This window comes from Diabrotica virgifera, chromosome 5, assembly GCF_917563875.1.
Source record: "Diabrotica virgifera virgifera chromosome 5, PGI_DIABVI_V3a".
NCBI lineage: Eukaryota > Metazoa > Arthropoda > Insecta > Coleoptera > Chrysomelidae > Diabrotica > Diabrotica virgifera.
Genome location: NC_065447.1, coordinates 255,657,202 through 255,677,957, shown reverse-complemented (window position 1 = coordinate 255,677,957; position 20,756 = coordinate 255,657,202). Strand labels below are relative to the sequence as shown.

Sequence of the window (20,756 nt, the reverse complement as noted above, 5' to 3'; positions counted from 1 at the left end):
AAGAACGAAAACTCTCAGATCTGTTCACAAATATACAAGGGGAAGTGTAATGTTCTGGAGAGGAATTGTGATCCGTAAAAAACTCCTTTAATTTTCATCCAATCAACTTTAACTGCTCACAGGTATGTTTATAACCTGTAGTCAGGCTCTGGAGAGGTGCAACAGGAGAAAATTTAATTTTCTTGCATGATAATGGACCTCTACATACCATTAGAGTGACTACAGACATCATTGAAGCAGAAGATATCCCTTGTTTGGGGTGGCCTGCTTGCTCACCCGAGCTTAATCCTATAGAGTATTTATGGGATATGCTTAAAGAAAAATTAGAGCTCCCCGGAATAATCCACAAAACACCGCACGGCTAGTACAAGCTGCTCTTAAAGGATGGAGCAACCTACCACAACAAAATGTTGATAATTTGATTCGGAGCGTGCCCACGCAAACTGAAGCTTGCATAAAGACTAGAGGTGATAACAGTGACTATTAAAAAACAAAAAAAAATTAATAAAAACAATTTAAACATTATTAGTTTTATATTGAAAATTTTGATGCTATTGACTTTAAAACAACTAGTTTCAATTTGTTTGTTATAGTTATTTTCCTAACAAGTGCAGAAAGTCATTCTTTTCCGCACGCGACTGCAGTTTGCCGAACGCCGCGAAGCGGGAGGTCTGCAAGCAGTCGAGTGCGGAAAAGAGACTTTCTACAAGAGTTAGGAACAATATTTTTTTAAGAGTCTTTAAAAAATTACCAATTCTTAATCAATTAATTTAATTAATATGAAAATACATACACAAATTAATTCTTTGACAAGGTTGTCAAAACCAAACTTTCAATATAATTAGTTAGCATGACGACGATCTTGGTTTCCATGACAATGATTCAAAACGACTGTTATTGTCTACCGATTTGACTTTCGAATATTATGTCAAAATAATTTTATTTCATCGAATTGTCGCGGTAATTTCATTAAAACAGGAACACAATAAGATATATTTGAAATAAATTAGTAAATAATATCTAAATATTAGTTTATTGCATGTATTATAATTACTTTTAGGCCATATTAACATATCTAATTTAACACGCGTGCGGAAAAGTAAAAACCGTGTGCGGAAAAGTAAAAACCGCGTGCGGAAAAGTAACACGCGTGCGGAAAAGTGAAACTTTCTAAACTAAAATGCGTGCGCGAAAGTAGACATTTTTGCACGCTCGTAGAAAAAATACTTTATTGTTTTATTTAATTGTTATGTATTTTTTATTTAATTGCTTTAAAATAAATATTGTTTGACTTAGTGTGTTTGTTTTTTTTAATTCGCACGAAATAGTAAGAAATATCAGATGATTCCATGTTTGGATGTGTGTATATAAATTACAGTAATGATGGCTTGGCTACTTCATTAACGATAAGGGCATCTAATGATGAACAAGATTCTAAGAACTCATAATCCATCTAAAGTAAATGTCACAGTTTAAAGTAGCACAGTATGTTTCCATTAAGCAACCGCTTCCAAACACAGATCTTTGTATTAATTCCATCTCGCTCAGTCCTCGCCTAAACTTCGGTCTTAAGAAGTAGGTATATCGAGCTTGAAAGCAATTAAATATTCAGCAATGCATACGGAGAGGAGGACTAAATCGCAACACGTCTCTGAGTTTGTACCTAGTCGTAGAAAGAGCCGGACTAATTCAATTAAGTCTTCATAATAAAGCAACAACTCTGCACGACGTTTCGTCATGAATTAAAGAGATTTATGGGAGGTCGTGTCGACAGCAAGGACTATTTGATTTTAAATTGAATTACTTTTTCGGCTCCGAAACGTTGTTTCTTAATTCTGTGTTATTTGTAGAGATTTACAAGTTTCTCATAAAGGAAGAGGGAGACTCGCAACAAAAAGCTTTTCCAGACATGCAGATTACTTTACCTTCTTTGATTCTCTTTTTTTCTCCGAGAGAAATAAATGGGAAACAAAATTATATTCCCTATAACTAACTAATCAGCTCGTCGTATAGGAACAAATAATTTAAGCCACATTACTAAAAAGTGTGTCTTTTTGTGTGAATTATAGAAAAAGGATTAGAATTATTCCTAATTTTTGACAATTTCCTCATAATGCCTTTCAACAGGCTACCAATAAACCTATTGAGATGAGCAAAGTAAGAAAAATGATAAATGAAAACATAAATGGAAAGTGCAGTTTTAATTAGTCTGGTGATCGGTTATAAATAAACGAACCTCCGATTTCATTTCATTTCTTAGTTTTTTATTGTAATGGCCGCTGACGTCAATTTATAAGTTTTTTGAGTAATGTTCAGTTATGAAGAACCCACGTTTGTGGTAGATAGGTAGATTTACCTGCTTCTTCATGATATATGGGTGTTCATAACAAACTCAGCGAGTTTGTAAGTACCTACAAAGAGCCAGGCTAATTCAATTAAGTCTTCATAATAAAGCAACAACTCTGCACGACGTTTCGTCATGAATTAAAGAGATTTATGGGAGGTCGTGTCGACAGCAAGGACTATTTGATTTTAAATTGAATTACTTTTTCGGCTGTGAAACGTTGTTTCTTAAGTCTGTGTTATTTGTAGAGATTTACAAGTTTCTCATAAAGGAAGAGGGAGATTCGCAACAAAAAGCTTTTCCAGACATGCAGATTACTTTACCTTCTTTGATCCTCTTTTTTTCTCCGAGAAAAATAAATGGGAAACAAAATTATATTCCCTAGAACTAACTAATCAGCTCATCGTATAGGAACAAATAATTTAAGCCACACTACTAAAAAGTGTCTTTTTGTGTGAATTATAGAAAAAGGATTAGAATTATTCCTAATTTTTGACAATTTCTTTATAAAGCCTTTCAAGAAGCTACCAATAAACCTATTGAGATGAGCAAAGTAAGAAAGTTGATAAATGAAAACATAAATGGAAAGTTCAATTTTAATTAGTCTGGTGATCGGTTATAAATAACCGAACCCCCGATTTCGCCTCATTTCTTAGTTTTTTATTGCAATGGCCGCTTCTGGAACCAACTAATCAGCTCGTCGTATAAGAACAAACATTTTTTACATTACACACATACCAAAAATAACATTTTTTTGTGTGAATTATGAAAAAAGGATTTCTGGGAAGAATTATTCATAATTTTTGATAATTTCTTTATAATCTCTTTCAAGAAGGTAGCAATAAACCGATTGAGATGAACAAAGTACTTACGTAAATTGATAAATGAAAACAAATGGAAAGCGTAGTTTTAATTAGTCTGACGATCAACCCCCTGATTTCATTTTATTTCTTAGTTGCGTATCGCAATGGCCACTGACGTCAATTTATAAATTTTTTAAGTACAGTTCAGTCATGAAAAACCCAGGTTTGTGGTAAGTTATTTTAATTGTGTGCCAACTTATTTAAACATGATATACAGGAAGACTTTTCTCTCCTTTCTAAGGGTTTTCCAATGCACATTTCAATCCCCGGCTAATGACTGAACTGGCCCTCAGAAATGGTTCTGTTCCGTTTAGCACTTCTGACCTTCTGCCAATGAAAAGAGCAAGACTTGAGGGTAAGACCTTTATTTTTTATCAATTTCTGAACGTCTACCGGCTTTATCATAATATATGGGTACAAACTCTCCAAGTGTTGTACCTAGAAGAGGTGGAATAATTCAATTAAGTTTTCATAAAAAAACAACAACTCTGCACGACGTTTCGTCATGAATTAAAGAGATTTATAGGAGGTCGTGTCGACAGCAAGGACTATTTTTGATTTTAAATTGAATTACATACTTTTTCGGCTGCGAAACGTTGTTTCTTAATTCTGTGTTATTTGTAGAGATTTACAAGTTTCTCATAAAGGAAGAGGGAGACTCGCAACAAAAAGCTTTTCCAGACATGCAGATTACTTTACCTTCCTTGATTCGCCTTTTTCTCCGAGAGAAGTAAATGGGAAACAAAATTATATTCTTCTAGAACAAACTAATCAGTCGGTCGTATAAGAACAAATAATTTAAACCACATCACAAAAAAAATGTGTGAATTATGGAAAAAGGATTTCTGGGTAGAATTATTAATAATTTTTGACAATTTCTTTACAATGTCTTTCAAGAAGCTACCAATAAGCTAATTAAGATAAAAAAACGAGTAAATTTATAAATAAAAACATAAATGCACGAAAGTGCAGCTTTAATTAGTTTGGCGATCGGTTGTAAATAACCGAACACCCCGATTTCATCTCATTTCTTAGTTTGTTATCGCAATGGACGCTGATGTCAATTTATAAGTTTTTTGAGTACAGTTCAGTCGTGAAAAACCCCCGCTTCTGGTGTGTTATTTGAATTTTTCTTTCCCAGGGTATTTTCAATGTACGTTTCAATTTCCGGCTAATCACTGAGTTTGCATTAGTGCCATTGTACCTTTTTGCATTTCTGTCTTCATGACGATGAGAAAAGAAAGACTTAAGGGTAATGTACCCTTATTTTTTATCGAGTTCTTCACGTGTACTTGCCTTTTCATAACATATGGGCCAAGGGTCGATGACTTTTCACTCACCATTGGCAGATGTTAAAGTGAGTTTGACCAATTTAAATTGAATATTTTGTTTTTAAGGTTATATTATTCACTTTATATTTATTGAGTTACACCCTGAGTTAAGTTATTTAATATTAAGAGACTGTTATGTCATTTTTTAAATATATTAATGTATAAGATAAACCCAAAAAGCTTTTTCCGGTTTGACAGCTTGTGGTCCTTACCCATTAATTTTGAAGTTTTAATTAATAATTAATTTACTTTTTGAACAGACTTTTCGTATTGACTTTCTAAATTTCTTGGTACCTCAACAAATAACCAGTACCAGTATTTGGCACCAGTACAGTTAAAATTAGGAATCACGGTCCCAGTATTTTTTAATGTCTATATACACTATCTTTATTATTGCTTCTTTCTCCTTAACTGAGTAGATTTTATCAACTTTATTGATTTATATACAATAAATTATTATAAAACAAAACTATTCACAATTCAAATATTGTTAATATCTAACTTCATTGCGACCGAACGCAACCCGTTATACACATTCTGCACATTCTGAACTAACTTTTCCAACAATACTCAGGCAAAATTTTGGAATGTGTCAAAAAACAAAAATTAGTTCGGCTTTCAGAACGAAAGATGACAAAATACGATAATGAGCTACAACATTTTACAGCATTTTTCACTAGTAAATTGATAATTAACATGTGGTGCATCTTATTTCTGTATAAGTGTTTGGCTTACTTCCAAAAAGCGCAATAACAATCCTTGTACACACGCCTGAATTTTCTCCTAGCTACCATTAAACGGGTTGCCTTCACTAATTAGACGCAATATGTCAAAATGTCGACAAACATTTATAATACGTGCATTATGAAAATCATCAAAATAATTTCACTCTGCAAACAGAATCACTCGTCAAATGTCCCACACACTCGGCTAGCATCCATTACTCAACATAAAATATGTATTATATGACGAAATGTAAGTGCTTGTGATGTTTAAAGAAACTCATAACGTTGCAGATATCTGCGCATTATGTTTGTAATTTCATATTATGTATTTATGAAATTTCTTTTTTTTCTTCCTCCTTGTATGTAGGCTTTAAAGCCTGTTTCCTCTTCAATATTAGCCTCCTAAATTGTTTAAATTATTGCACCATCTTTTTCTTGGTCTGCCAATACTTCTCCGTCCATTTGGGGACTTATCTCATGCTATTCGTACTATCCTATCCTCTGCCATTCTACTAATGTGTTCGTTCCACTCCTGTTTCCGTTTTGTCACCCATCCATTTATGTCTTCTACATTGCATGATCTTCTTATGTTTTCGCTTCTCTCCCTATCCAACAGACTTTTCCCTGATGTTCGTCGAAGTATTTTCATCTCTTGTTTCTAGTAGTCGTCTCGTTTTAGATGTATCAGGTCTTGCCTCCACTGTGTATGTCAATATAGGTATAATTGCTGCTTTATAGATTCTTGTTTTTGTGTCTTGTCTTAGGTGTTTATTCTTCCAGATTGTGTCATTAAGAGATCCCGCTGCTTTACTTGCTTTTAAGCTTTGTTGTCGTACTTACTCTTCAACATCTCCGTAACTGGTTATATCTATTCCCAGATATCTAACCCTGCTTCCTGCTTTATTATTTTCCCATCAATTTCGATTTTACATCTTACATCGTAGTGGGTATTTAGATGTTCTCATACATATTGTATTTCTTGGCTGTTGGCGTATTTATGACATTTAACTTAATTAATTAATTGAATGAGAAGAAAGACGAAAGGCAGACCACGACAAACATGGGACAAACACTAGGCAAAATAATCGAGAAAAGGGGAACAACGTGGATAGAAGCGAGGACGCTGGCTAGAAATAAGAAGGAATGAGTCAAATTTGTACATAATATAAATGTATAGCAGTTATTGGTTAAATTTAAGATTAAGTTGTTTTTGTATTGTATTATAATGTAACATAATGTAATGTATTGTCGCCTTACACCACTATGTGGTAAAAAGGTTTTTTAAAAATATATTATTATGTATCACTTTATCAATCAAAGATAGAGTAAAAATTTAAATTCTAATTATAACGCGGGCACATAAATTTGATATACCCTGTATATTGATTTGTAACTATTTAGTAGAAGGTAGCTTTTACGCAGTGGGTCTATCCTAATGAGTTTTTCCCTGAAGACTTAACAACATTTGTATATGAAGTGAAGTGAAAGTACAATTTATTTCGGATTATAATTTAAAAAGATTGTTTGTTACGGGAAAGGTAAGATCCACAGATAGCTGTAATTATTAGTTTTTAGAAAAATAAAGGTAGAGAGATTTGGAATTGTAAGTCTGTTTGTTTTAAGCACAAGAGTATTTGTATAATTTCCGGAAAGTGATTAGGATGAGTAGAAGTATTGTTTGAAAAAATTCCTGGTTTTTCGAATGAAAAATAGGAATGTGGAATGAGAAATGTTTCTGATTGGCTTGGCAATTTGGAATGGGGAAAGGAAAGTTTGAATGTTGAGACAGTTTTGGAAAAGAAAAATCATTGTGTGATCGGTATCCGAGAAGGGCAGTCGAAAGTTTTCGCGTATAGTTCAGAAGCAAGTACTAGTGGTTGTTTGATAGTGGAGAGTAGCTGAAAAGTGGAACGAGAGACAAATCAAATTGAGAAGAAAAACCTCTTTGATTCTGTAAAGTCCAAGAGAGTAAGTTACAAGAACTATAGTTATTAAAATTATTTATGACACCAAGTAAAAAAGATACTTGGGTCTCAGGAGATTATTATTGAGATAAAGAGAGGAGAGAGTTTTGGAGTTTATTGAACGAGTACTGGTCAAAAGCGGCCTGGCTTGTGTTTTGGAGAAATAGTTGCTGGTATGCTGCTGGATTGATGCTGAAAACGGAGAGAGCTTTGATTGGTAGCCTAACATAATCAACAAGGAAGAGCTGTTTTGGGTCAAGAGGAGACATCATTGTGTGTGAATCAAAAAGGTCAGTCAATAACTTATGTGATAGATGTTCTTTATAATCAGAGTATTTGTAATGGTAATGTATCTTTGCGTAAAAGCATATGAATTAAGGTTCCAACATTTCAATAATTTAATAGGAAGTATAAGTAGTTTTGCAAATACCTAAATTTGTTTGTTTAGCTTATTTTATAAATGGTATCAGGAACAAAGCGATAAATATTTGTTTAAATTAGATTAATTATATGATAAAAGTTTCATTTGGACAATTATGCCCACAGGATTTAATTGATAGATTTTCAGAGCATTGCTTTTGATAATAAAGGTATGTGTATGTGCTTATTTATGATTTTTCTATTTATTTCCTTTTCCTATTTTATCCCGATAAGGATCAACTAACAGCCGGTTTCCGAAACGTTATTCAAATCTTCGATCATCTAATCGAGCTGTTAGATTTGATCAAATGTTAACCAGTGACGAGTTTGTCAAACGTCGATCATCTTAAAATTATATGATCGTAGAAAATCGATTATCTGACATACGATTTGGTATCGATACTGTCACAATCGGCTGTCATCCTTCAAAATTTCATTTTATAACCAAAAAATTTCAATCCATAGTAAATAACTACATAATTTATATAATTAAAAAATATATTAAAAATGAGCAATACAAACGGAAATCCTCCACGCAAAAATTATACTGAGAGAGAGAGAGAAATGTTTGCTGTTGGAAATAATTGGAAAGTAAGTACGAAATTTTCTAACTTACAGAACAAATTTCTAATTGTATTTTTGTTTTCAGATACAAGCATATTAAATTGAAAACAAATAATGTACCAATGCTATGTCCACCAACCAAAACAATGAAACCTGGGAAAAATAGCGCTGAATTTCCCAGAACTCCCAAGCAGCTGAACACTGCATATATAAACTTAAAAAGGGTCACTAGCCAAAAAGTAGCAGAGGAAAATGTAAGTGTATAAAACTTTCGGTTGATTTAGAGCTATATGGATTAATTACATTGCAGATTCAAAAATATAATGAGCAGAAGGTTTTGGACCAGTTGAAGAGAGACCAAACTGCGGACAAAGTAGGTATACTTAAATTTAAAGCTCTTAACACCAGGTCAGTCGAATTACACTATTTCTGAGTGAAATATTTTTATAAAAATATAATCCAATGAAACTAATTTTATGATGGGAACTAACCTAGTGTTGAGACAATAGAAGTTTAGTATTTGAGGGTGTTAACGCCAAAGAGGTTTAAGTCATATTTGTGAAATGATGGAAGTCTTGCTTTATAACTTTGATAAATAGACATTTTTTCATCAGGAAAAGTGGTGTAAGTATTTACAGTAAAAACTTACACACCACTTTTTCTCTGAAGAGGTCTGTCTATATAATATCAAGATTATAAAATAGGGCTTACATCATTTCAAGAATATGACTTACACCACTTTGATTTTAACCCTTTCATTTCTTAATCAGTAATGAACTAATGAATTGTTTTCAGAAAGACATACTTGCAACAGGTGGTGGCACATTTAGGCCTCGTCTCACAGATGTAGGGGCACAAATGTTGAGTTTGATTGGCAATCAAATCCAACCTTTACCCAACAGTTGTGACAGTGCATCTGGTTTCTTCACATCTGGTGAGTCCTTATTTTATTAATTTATTTAAATAAAGGTAACTAATTTTAAATTTATTTATATATATAAAGCTTGATCAATATTTCCAATATTATCTGAACAATAACCTGTATATGGTCTTGATCTGGACAAAACTTCTGAATTAGAACATTTTTTTGTTCAGCACGTTATCCACAAATGTAGTAGAGTGACCATTAGTTTAACTATTTAAAACTATTATCTGATAATGCTAGGTTTATGTATTCTATGGATGTAGCAATAGAAAGAAGCCACCTTCTGTTAAAAAGGATGATTAGAAGGGGGAGGTATGGTATAGTCGGTCTAGTCGGTTTTCTAAAGATTAACTTAAGTTTATCCATTGTTTCCGTAAGTATGTACATCCGGATGTAAGTTTTTGAGTGAATCTAGAATGTTTTTGGCATCTGAAAGATTTCCATCTAAATTGGATATTGTATCCTACAGTTCTAAGTCAATTTAAGATTTTTTGAAAGGTATTATTGTTTAAAGTTTGATTGTTAAAGATATTATTTCTATGTTGATCAATAATAAATCTGAGAACAAGGGTGATAAGCGGTTCCCCATAGCCAGACCTTGTGCCTATCTATAGACATCATTAAATAAAAAAAAAGATCTTTTGTAAACCAAATTTAAGCAAACTCAAAATATGAGAATTAATATCAATAAATATTATTAATATGAATTAATTATTATAATTATTTATTCCAATTCTAAATTAAGGTAGATTATTCACTTAGCTATTAAGATAGCTAAAGTATATAAATAAAAGTAACTACCTACTTAATTCGAGAAAGATTTTTTTTATAAAGAAAAAACTATCTGGTACATCTAAAACAATTGAATTTTTTTTTATTTTTATAGTTGCACAAGACAGTCAAGTGGAAGTAGATTACCTACAATTGGAAGACACATAGCAGATATCCAATGTACCCTCTACTTCCACTGTGCTGCTCAGTACACCCACGACAACTGCTGTCCTGCCCAAGAAGACAGCCAAGATGTCTCAGGCTCGTTCAAAAAATAAAAAAGTAAAAGATGTAGGGAGCGAAACCCTTAATGTATCTTTTACAAAAAAAATTGAAACAGCAAGACTAGAAAAAAGAAGTAAGATAGTATTTTTCAACAAGAAAAAAAGAAATTTTAGAAGTAGAGCTTCAAATAAAAAAATTCGATGTCAATAAATTATTCGGTAATAGTGGTTAGGTATGTACCTAATAAAGTAATTTTAAATAAAAATTGTAATTTCTTTAAATAATAAAATTAATAAAAAATGTGTTTTTCAAAGTTTATTTACCCACCTGTTAGAATGAGTTATTACCTACTAGCTTCATCCTCTGCTTCTTTGTCTTAATGCATTCCACAATTCTTCATTTGTTATGGTGTTGGGCCAATACATCTTCAGAATATTTTGTGGGAATCTATTTACAAAAACTCTTCCTTGCATTTCCTTCTGATATTGTTCATGTCTCACTCCCATATCGTAGTATCCCTCACATATAGTAGTATTGATTTGATGATACTATTAAATGTGTTTTGGCTAATTTATGTTGAGATATGATATGAGAGGATTTCAAAGGCCTGTTGTCTGTTGTTCTTTTTCCTATTCTATGTTTAATGTTTGCCTGGACTCCAACTTTTGCACTATTATACTATCAAGATAGCAGAATTCTTTAACCTGTTTTATTTCTTCTTGATTGATGTATAGTTTACCATGCTCACTTATTCCTATTCTCATCTCTACTATCTTATTAGTGATGATTTTAAGACCAACCTCATCTGCCTTTCCCTCCAGCTTCCTTATCACGTTCTTCATGTCATCTATTGTATGTGATATCAAGCAGATATCATATTGCATATCCCAATGTTGGATTTAATTGGCAACCAAATCTAATCTTTATACAACAGTTGCAGATGGTGCATCTGCTTACTTGCCATGTAGTGAGTCCTTATTTTATTTAATTATTTAACAAAAGGTAAGTAGTAATTCTAAATTAAATATTTAAAATTAAACATTATTTTTTTATTTTCACACTAACACAATATGTTGAAGTAGAGCTGAACTAATGCTCCTCTGTAGCACCATCTACATGTGTGGCCCAACATACAGTGAGCATGTAAAGGTTGGAATAAATTAATTTTCTCGAGAATGGACGATTTTGGAAAAAAATCCAGAAAGAGGTTAATTTTTATTTTTAAATTACGACTTTTTGGCATTATTATCATACTAGTGACGTCACCCATCTGAGCATGATTACGTCATCAATGATTTTTTTAAATTAGAATATTGGTCGTGTGGTGGCTCATTTGAAAGGTAATTGAATTTTCTAATCAGTAATATAAACATTAACATAATTACTTATACAGGCTGCCCAAAAAAAATTTTTTTGATTAAATTTATTGACATAAAAAGAAGAATATAATATGTCATTTATTTAATTCAAAATACATTTTACTGCTCTTAGAAAACAGAAAGAAATGTTTATTTGAAAAATATTCTTTGCTTTTCGCTTAAATTAAATGTTCAAAGTGTCAAGAGGCAGGTGGGTGGCTGCTTTAATATTGAATTTAAGCAAAAAACAATATTTATTTGTCAAATAAACATTTTTTCCTGTATTCTGATAGCAGTAAAATGTATTTTGAATTAAATAAATTACAGACATTCTTCTTTTTATGTTAATAAATTTAATTAAAATTTTTTTTGGACAGCCTCTATAAATAATTATGTTATTGTTTATATTACTGAATAGAGAATTAACTTACCTTTCAGATGAGCTATCACAAGGCCCCTATTCTCGTTTAAAAAAGTCATGGATAACGTCATGACGCCCAGATGGGTGACGTCACTAGTATGACATATAGGCCAAAAAGTCGTAACTTAAAAATAAAAATTGACCTGTTTCGGGATTTATTTCCAAAATTGCCCATTCATGAAAAAATGAATTTATTCCAACCTTTACGTGCTCACTGTATAATTACACTATATATTTAATTTTAAAAATTAAATTATAATTAAATAACTAATAATTTTATTTATTTATTTATTTATTAAGCGCAACAGGCCTTGTAGGCCTAGGGCTAAAATGTTTACATTTCTGATTACATAAATAATATAGTAAATAACTTAATATAACTTATAAATTTTATTTAAATACACTTCAGTCTTTTTACACACTCCTTCACCACCTCTCTCCATCTCCTTCTGTCCAATGCTAGTTCTTTCCATCTCTCAATGTTACTTTTCTTCAAGTCTTCATATACACTGTCCTTCCACCTTTTCCTTGGCCTGCCTTTCCTCCTCTTTTGTATTGGTCTTCGTGAAAGTACCATTTTTGGCATTCGTTTACTTCCCATTCTCTCTATGTGCCCCAAGTATCGTATTCTCTGTGCTTTGATCGTCGTCGTAATCGTTGGCTCTTGATATAGTTCTTCCAATTCTTTATTGGTTCTTCTCACTAATAATTTTAAGTAAACACTAAAATACCCTTTATTTAATAACTATTTAACCTATATAATAACTAAAAAACTCTATTTAATAACTCTAAACAACTATTTATAAACATTAACAGCCCTTTAATCAACCAATAACCTCAAATTAGGTGACAGTTCCTTTTGGTCGCCGTGTGACATGCGAAATTGGTTAATCAGCGTTTCGGAAACTCAAAACACTTATGATCGGCTGTTAACTAACGATTAATCGTTTGTTAAATCATATGATCGACTGTTATTGAACTCCCGTTTAACTGGTGTTATTGAAACTCAAAATGCATTTGATCAACGATTAACCATCGATTACATAATTTTTGAGATGATCGTCCTTTCGGAAACCGGCTGTAAGAGATACTGAAGCCACGAGAAAGGATAAGTATAACCTAAGATAATTTTAGTTAATTTTTATGACAAAAAGGCACCCTGAGATTTTTTATTAATTGTTTATGTATGATTTGCGTCAATTAAATAATTAATTAAATAAATACTCAATTAAAATAAAAGTAAGAAAAAAGCAGATCATAACAATATATAATTAATTTAATGGGGATCAAGAAAAATCGGGCACAATGCCCCTACTTCCAGAATTCTCACTCACTCTACCCGACAGGAATAGGAATAGACGTGAGCATACTGTCTTTGCCTCCTTTACCTTTATAGTAAAATTATTCAACAAAGTGACCACTAAACATAAAATTCGGAAGAGATTGGTTGCAGAATTTGACTATAAAAGATACAGATAATGTATGTCATGTTTTCGTATTTATTATTTTTTTTTTCGATGGGAAAAAATGTATAAACATAGTTGGGGCTTTTACAAAAATACGAAAGGAGTACGAAACAAAATCAGCCCGTCAATTTTTGCACAGAATTTTTTAAAGTTAGGAGAAAATACAAAGCTTCCATTCACTCCCGTATAATGCCATCTAAGCAAAAAAATTTTGTTGCCGGAATAATAAAAAACGATATCAATACATGTACATACCTACAAAATGATGCAAGAATCTTGAAAATCGGAGTACAAATACAGTGGAACCTCGATAACTCGGATTAATCGGGACAGCGGTCGATCCGGGTTATCGAAAATCCGGGTTAGCCGGAAAATATGGTAAAATGAATAAAATACGGTATAATTACAGATAAACTCCGTTAGAATTGAAATAACATGAAATATATATAAATATGCACAGTACCTACACATCTGAATTACTAAAAACACGCAAACACAAACGTAAGCAAACGGAAGCGAACAATACAAGATTGTACTACACGCAATACATTCACAATCGGAACAATGTTATGTTATTTAAGAACAGTGAAAACTGAAGACCATTGCTTAAAAAAGAATTTTTTAAATAGTCTTTTAGTCTTTTTTAAACAAGGCTAAGACAGTTTGAAATAAAAAAAGGATTACTACAGACAGGTGCCTGTTGTTTCTGCCGGCGTGTGCCATGAGTCATTTTTACTATCGTATAGTTCAAATTGCACAATTACACATTATCTCTCAAATGTTATATTACATACATTTTTATTGTTGAAATGTTTAACTGATAATTAACTATTTTGATGGGAAATAAGCCACAATTAGATTGAAAAATAATTTTATTAACGTTTCTACGCCCAAATCAAATCGGGTGTCGTTGTCAAAATACAAAATACTGAAAATCAATAAAGTCATAAAAAGTAATCAAGTTATAAAATGTCAAACTTAATAAAAAAATTTTAGTGGCGTAAAAGATTAAGTAAATAACAGTATTTATGACACGATATTATCTATTTTTCAAATTTTGCTACAGATTTCAAAATCAATAAACCTTTAGGTAAAATTGCTATGAAGCTATTTCCTTGTGGCATCTTATGCAATTTACTATTTTATTTGGGAATAAGCCACAATTTAGGTAAAAAGAGCGTTGCGTTGAATTTGAGTCTCGAATCTACCTTGTTAAAGAAGTCATTTTCCTTCCGGATGGTCTGTAATTTCATAGTCCACATAGGAGTAGGTAACTAAAGATTAGAGAACTTCCCTACAAGTAACTCTATCTTACTTCACCGGAACTCTCTTGTTACATATTACGAAGTGGCTTACCAGGTCGCACTACATGCAACACAATACCAGCATAATATTATTTTTAACGAAATCTAAGGGTTGATGAAAGACTACGGAAACACAATATAAAATTTAAATAAAATACCTGTAGTCCAGGGTGCATCTGTTTTGAGATGGACGTTGAGAGGTGACTCATATTTTTTTGCAGAAATTGCTTGGAATTAACTAATATAATAATAATTGAGTTATCCTCCCACTCAAAAATGTCCGGAACATTGTTTAAATAATCAAAATGTAAAAAAAAAGAAGGAAAAATTCGATTATTTTCTTCGTTTTTTGATTATAACTTTCAAAGTATTTACTTCCCAGAAAAGTTGTAGTAATATAAAAGTTGCGTAATTATATTTCCTACAATATAGGATTGGTTACAAATTTTAAAAATTGTTACCCTTGTTGCAAAATAGCAATAATTGCGAAAAAAACATAAAAAAACAAGTACTTGCATTTTAAGTTTTTCAACCATTTATGCTACAGTTCTTCAGGACCTTCATATTTTACCCGTCTACAGGACCTTCATATTTTACCCAGAAAAACTATATGACATTATAAAACAACACTGTAAATTTAATTAAGATCGGTTCAATAGATTTTGCAAAATAAATTTTGCAATCCAGTTTTTGCAAAAAAAAATTCATTTTTTCAAAATGTTGCAGGACTGAAAATAAATCAGATAGCAAGTTGAATTATTTTTTCGTATAGAAGAATACTGTACCTCTCATTTGCAATTTTTAAAATTAAAATCCATTAACTACCACGGCGCACAGTGGGGCAAGAGACAACATAAGTTGGCATTAAATCATTGTCAATATATTATGGCCAAATTTTTTAAAAACATTATGAATGGTGTATACATATACAAAAACGATCTTTTTTCAAATGTTTTCTTCTTCTTTCTGTGCCTATCCGTGATGAATGTTGTCGGTTATCAAGGCAATCTTTATTTTATCTACAACATCGCGGAAAAGCTGCAAAGATGTTGCGTTGAACCTGAGGTTCTGAGATTCTTTAACCAGGATGTTCTTCTTTTTGGATCTCGATTTCCAAATATTTTTCATTGAAGTATGACTTATTCAAATGTTTTGCTCAAACTTAATTTTTAAAGCTGCATGTACCTGGTTACTACCAATATGTATTTAAATGATATTTGAGGTTTATTAATTTTCATTTTAAACAATTCTACACTCTAATTTACTTGTTTTTGTGTATATTTGTTAATATTTATATCTCAAAAAAACCGTTTTAACATTGTTTTAGAAAAATTACGTAACCCAATTGTTTTTTAATAACATTTATTGCACATATATAGGAATAACAGCATTTTGTATGTAATATATTAAAAAACTTAAACTAAAAAACCATAGATACGGCCAACATACTAACACCAGGGAGAATCAGGCAGAAAGACAGCCTCAGCCCATTTCTATTCAATATGCTATTGGATGAAATAATAGAAGATGTGAAATCTCTACAACTAGAATACAGACTCGGTCACAGTAGAATCAGTATAGTGTGCTATGCGGATGATGCAGCCCTGATTACAGAGGATGAGGATGGCCTACAAAGGGACCTTTATTGATTCTACCAAACATGTCGACGACTCAACATGAACATATTCACGCAGAAAACAAATTGCATTACCATTGCGAAAGACCCAATTAGATGCAAGCTCGTGGTAGAGGGAAAACCCATAGAACAGCTAAACCAGTTCAAACATCTAGGTTTAGACTTATCAAGTTATCATGACCCAGCCAGAGACCTAAGAGGACAAATAAACAAGCCCGCAGTCATGTCCGGATGTTTGAGAGAAGTGGTGTGGGATAACTAGTGTGACCAACTAGCCCGAAAAATCCGGGACATGGCCCGAATTACGAAGTCGTGTCCCGGCGTCCCGGACAAGGCTTCCGGGCCATCCGAATTTTCAACGTTTTGGAAAAATTCCATATTGAAATTTTTAATACATCATTCTTCTAAGAATTCACATCAAATTGAATTGGTGGGACGAAAAAATGTCGACAATTTCTTGACTGTTATACTAATACCACATCCAAAACGCATGCATTTTATATCGTCGTATTTATAGTTCTACGAAAACTCAAACTCTGGACTTTTTCCGGTTTCTGTAATTTAATTATCGTCTTCTGAAAAGACGTTTTAAAAACATGAATATCAAATGATAGTTATATTTTAACCCAAGGTTCAATTTACACGGAAATCCAATATTAGTTGATTTTCTAATTTTTCGTTTTTTGAGAACGATTTCCGGTTTGAAAATCGAAACGTCAAAAACAAAATGTCAAAAAACAAAAATGTAATTATCATTACAAACCATTCCATTAAAAAAAATTTTGTCAACATAAAAATGTTAAATAATCAATAAAATGATGATATTAAAGTTTTATATTTAAAAAAAATGGCCCGATTTTCATTGAAAAGTCCCGGATTTTAGGTAGTTTTTTCAGTCTTGTCCTGAATTCGACTAAATTGGAGTTGGTCACACTAGGGATAACCCATATATGAGAATTGACAGCAAAGTTAGAATTTATAAAACTTGCATCAGACCTGTTAGCAACTATGGCATTGAATCAATATAAGACACCAATAAAACCAAAAGCATGCTACGAACAGCCGAAATGAAGTAAGAAGGAAATCTATCCGGGGCACTAGCTCTAACCACTTCATATTGGTGTCGAGACAATTTTCCGCTTATTAAAACAGCAAGGACTTCTCGTGACATGATCTTTGGCTTGGATTCTAATGCAGTTTTGTATGCTTTCTTATATCTAGCGGCTCGGGTTGGAGTAGTTGACGTAAGATCTTTGAGTATTCCAGAAGCATCTATATGCCCTTCTGCTCTAAAACTCATCTCTGTAGCATAGCTTAAAACCGAAGCTGATGTAGAATCGCGTAGTCCTTTGGTTTTTAGTCGTTTTGTACGTTCAGAACTACACTCAAAACTCGCCTCTGGGCGACCACGTCTGTTTTTGGTCTTTTGGGGAAATGAAATAGGTTTATTCGGCCACTCTTTATTATTTCTTTGAAATCTGTCATCTATTTTGCACGCTTTTGACCAACGCGACTTGTACTGTGTCTTAAAACGCGACAGTGATTTTTTGAAATCTTGGCATTTTGTTAAATTTGCCATCTCGGCTTCTAAGAATTCAAACTGCTTTTCAATTTCTTTGCTGCTAGATCTTCTCATGATGCTAACAAGTTCTTTTCTTGTCACAAACATTGTAAAAGCATCAAATCTGCTAAAACAATTTGTAATGCTTACTTGTGGATCGAAAGAGGCGTTCTAATTTACACTTGTAATTATATTAAAGTTTATTATTGAATAGGTACACCACAATAATATATTGTCTAATAAGTACTGTCATTGACATTGACAGAAGGGTAGAGATGGAAGTTGACAGACGGGCAGAGATGAGAGTGTCTGTAGATACATAAATACATGACACAAATAACGGAAAATTAAAATTCAGTTTCACGGTGTTATTCAATTTAACTAGGTTAACATAACCTCACAAAAAATAAAATTATGAAAAAAGGAGCAAATATGAGCAAAAAGTTAAAATGACTTTTTAAAGAATAATACTCAAGCTATCAAAATAAAACAAAATTAAAGTAGGATCAGTCTGGGAACACTAACAAATCACTTGCTCTTTTTGAAAAATTTTGATATTTTGTACAGGTAGTTTTAAACAACATATTATAAGAAACTATATTTACTTAATCATTATATCATATCTGTAATAATATTGTCACTTTCCTGAAGATCAAATATCCGTAGCCAATTTTACTAATAAATTAACTTTTGACTTGAAATAAGTGGATCAAACGTAAGTCGAATCACGCTATCGCGGCCTATGCATTGTTAACACGGACTATGTGCCCTTTGCGACGCGTCGCAATGGGTGTAGGGGGATTGAATGGGAAAAAATGATGCCAAATCATACGCAGGATTGTGTACTATTTAATTAACATGAATGCGTCAGAAAATACTGCATTTAGTATTTTCATTTTATGCCAACTTTTTAGCTCTCCTGCCCCACTGTGCGGCGTCAGGAATTTTTTTAAATAAACATTAATTTTTGGTGCTACACGCAGGACAGCGGTGTTCGATTCACACAAGTTGATTTCCACCAAAATTTCTTCCAATCTTTATCTAATATATTATTTTCTTACTCTATATTTTGTTGTATTTGAATATTTTAATTCTGCAAAAATCAAACTAACTTGATTATTGTTTGTAAAACATTGTTTAAACAATTGCATATGTTTAAAAATAATAAACTTTTATTCTCTAACTTAAAATATATGAGCAAAGAAAGTTTTTGTCAAAAAAACTGTTATTTCAAAGGACAGAGTATGTGTTTTTATTTTGCAATAAACAAATTTATATATTTATATCGAAATGTACTAAAAATTAAAATGTATCAATCATTATCAAATGTATCAAAGGTCATTGGAATGCCCAACCAGAGCAAACTATCCGCTGTCCTGCGCGTAGAACCAAAAATATTGTTTATTTAAAAAAATCCTGACGCCGTAGTGGTTAACCGATTTTAATTTTGCATATTGCAAATGAAAGGTACAGTATTCTTCTATATGTAAAAAAAATTCAACTTGCTGTCCCCTTTATTTTCAGTCCTGCAACATTTTGAAAAAATGAATTTTGCATGAATTTAACATTGGGGGTAACAGCGACCGGTACCTCCATCTTCGATCGAAGGTAGCTAGACAGACACTGAGCAATGCAGCGAGGCGAACATGGGGTCTTATTGGGGTCCCTTTCTCAGCGACATAGGGAACCTGTTTTACGAATGACCCTCGTATATTCCTTTTCGCGAGAAATTTTTCGTTCGTAAAATATAATTAGTCTAATCAATCCACACCCAGTCTTTCTAGGTCGGTTATTAGATTTTCCCTTTTTTTGTTAGTGATCAATTTTAATTGTAAATATCTTGCCGAGTCAGCATGACGCGTTAAAAAGAATCGGTGTTAAATGAATTATTTTTTTATAATCTAATCCTAATTTTTCCCATCTTTTACCAGGTTATGAGGGTGAGCAAGATTAATCTTCGTAACATATCTCCCCTAAAAAGGTTCTGAAACTATTTTTAGTGGCATGTGTAAAGTAAGTATATTATATGGAAGAATGAAGTAAAAGATAGACGTACTCTCAATCATTTATTGTAACTTCCGACGACCGGTTTCGATCTCTACAGTATGCAGAGCATCTTAAAGTCAACAGTTACAAGTTACAAGTCACTAAATGATTCGGCTACAAGGAGCTAGTTCCGAAGTATTCAATAACATGATATCTTGCTCAAGTTATTCTAACGAGAATAGACGGAGAATGTTGTAAAGGTTAATATCTACAACATTTACAACCTTTACAACATTCTCCGTCTATTTCAACATATCCCGTTAGCATAACTTGAAAGATATCATGTTTTTGAACACTCAGGAAGTAGCTCATTGTAGCCGAATCATTTAGTGACTTGTAACCGTTGACCTGAAGATGCTCTGCATACTTTAGAGAGCGATACCGGTAGTCGGAAGTTACAATAAATGATTGAGAGTACGTGTCTTTTACTTCATTCAAAATGAACTCTCACATGCAACCCATTCAACAAATTATATGGAATATTTTATGTTTTTGAACAAAACAAACTGTCGGTTATAATAACATCTCACTATAATATATTTTGAAAACGGTTTCCGGAATGGAGATCGAAAGTCAAACAGCAATGAAAAATGTAGGTGAAATTTTAATTCTATAACGATAATTTTAATGCGTTTTTAGATATTTTAACATATTATTGTACTTAGTAAATAATTTTCGTACTATAGTGCCGTAATACCTCTAAATTTGAAATTTTAAGGTTTGTTTGATTTTCATCTATCTCGAGTTAACATCTGTCCTTTGACGTCGTTATATTGTTTCGTGTAATGAAACTATTATGTGTTTTATCCTATTGTGTGGAGAGCATAAAGCA

At 32.2% G+C, this 20,756-nt stretch overlaps 2 protein-coding genes across 9 annotated transcripts in view; one reads left to right on the top strand and one right to left on the bottom strand.

Annotated features, from left to right (window-relative positions):
- LOC114326119 (cadherin-87A) overlaps window positions 1–20,756 on the bottom strand; it is a 1,008,603-nt gene that overhangs the window by 516,385 nt on the left and 471,462 nt on the right. The gene's annotated exons all lie outside the window — the stretch shown is intronic.
- LOC126884850 (uncharacterized) lies at window positions 7,984–10,083 on the top strand. Its single transcript, XM_050651154.1, has 5 exons — window positions 7,984–8,238; window positions 8,297–8,465; window positions 8,522–8,584; window positions 9,007–9,145; window positions 10,023–10,083. Exons 2-5 carry the CDS (start codon window positions 8,334–8,336, stop codon window positions 10,073–10,075), a joined length of 387 nt encoding a protein of 128 aa, XP_050507111.1. The 5' UTR covers window positions 7,984–8,238; window positions 8,297–8,333; the 3' UTR covers window positions 10,076–10,083.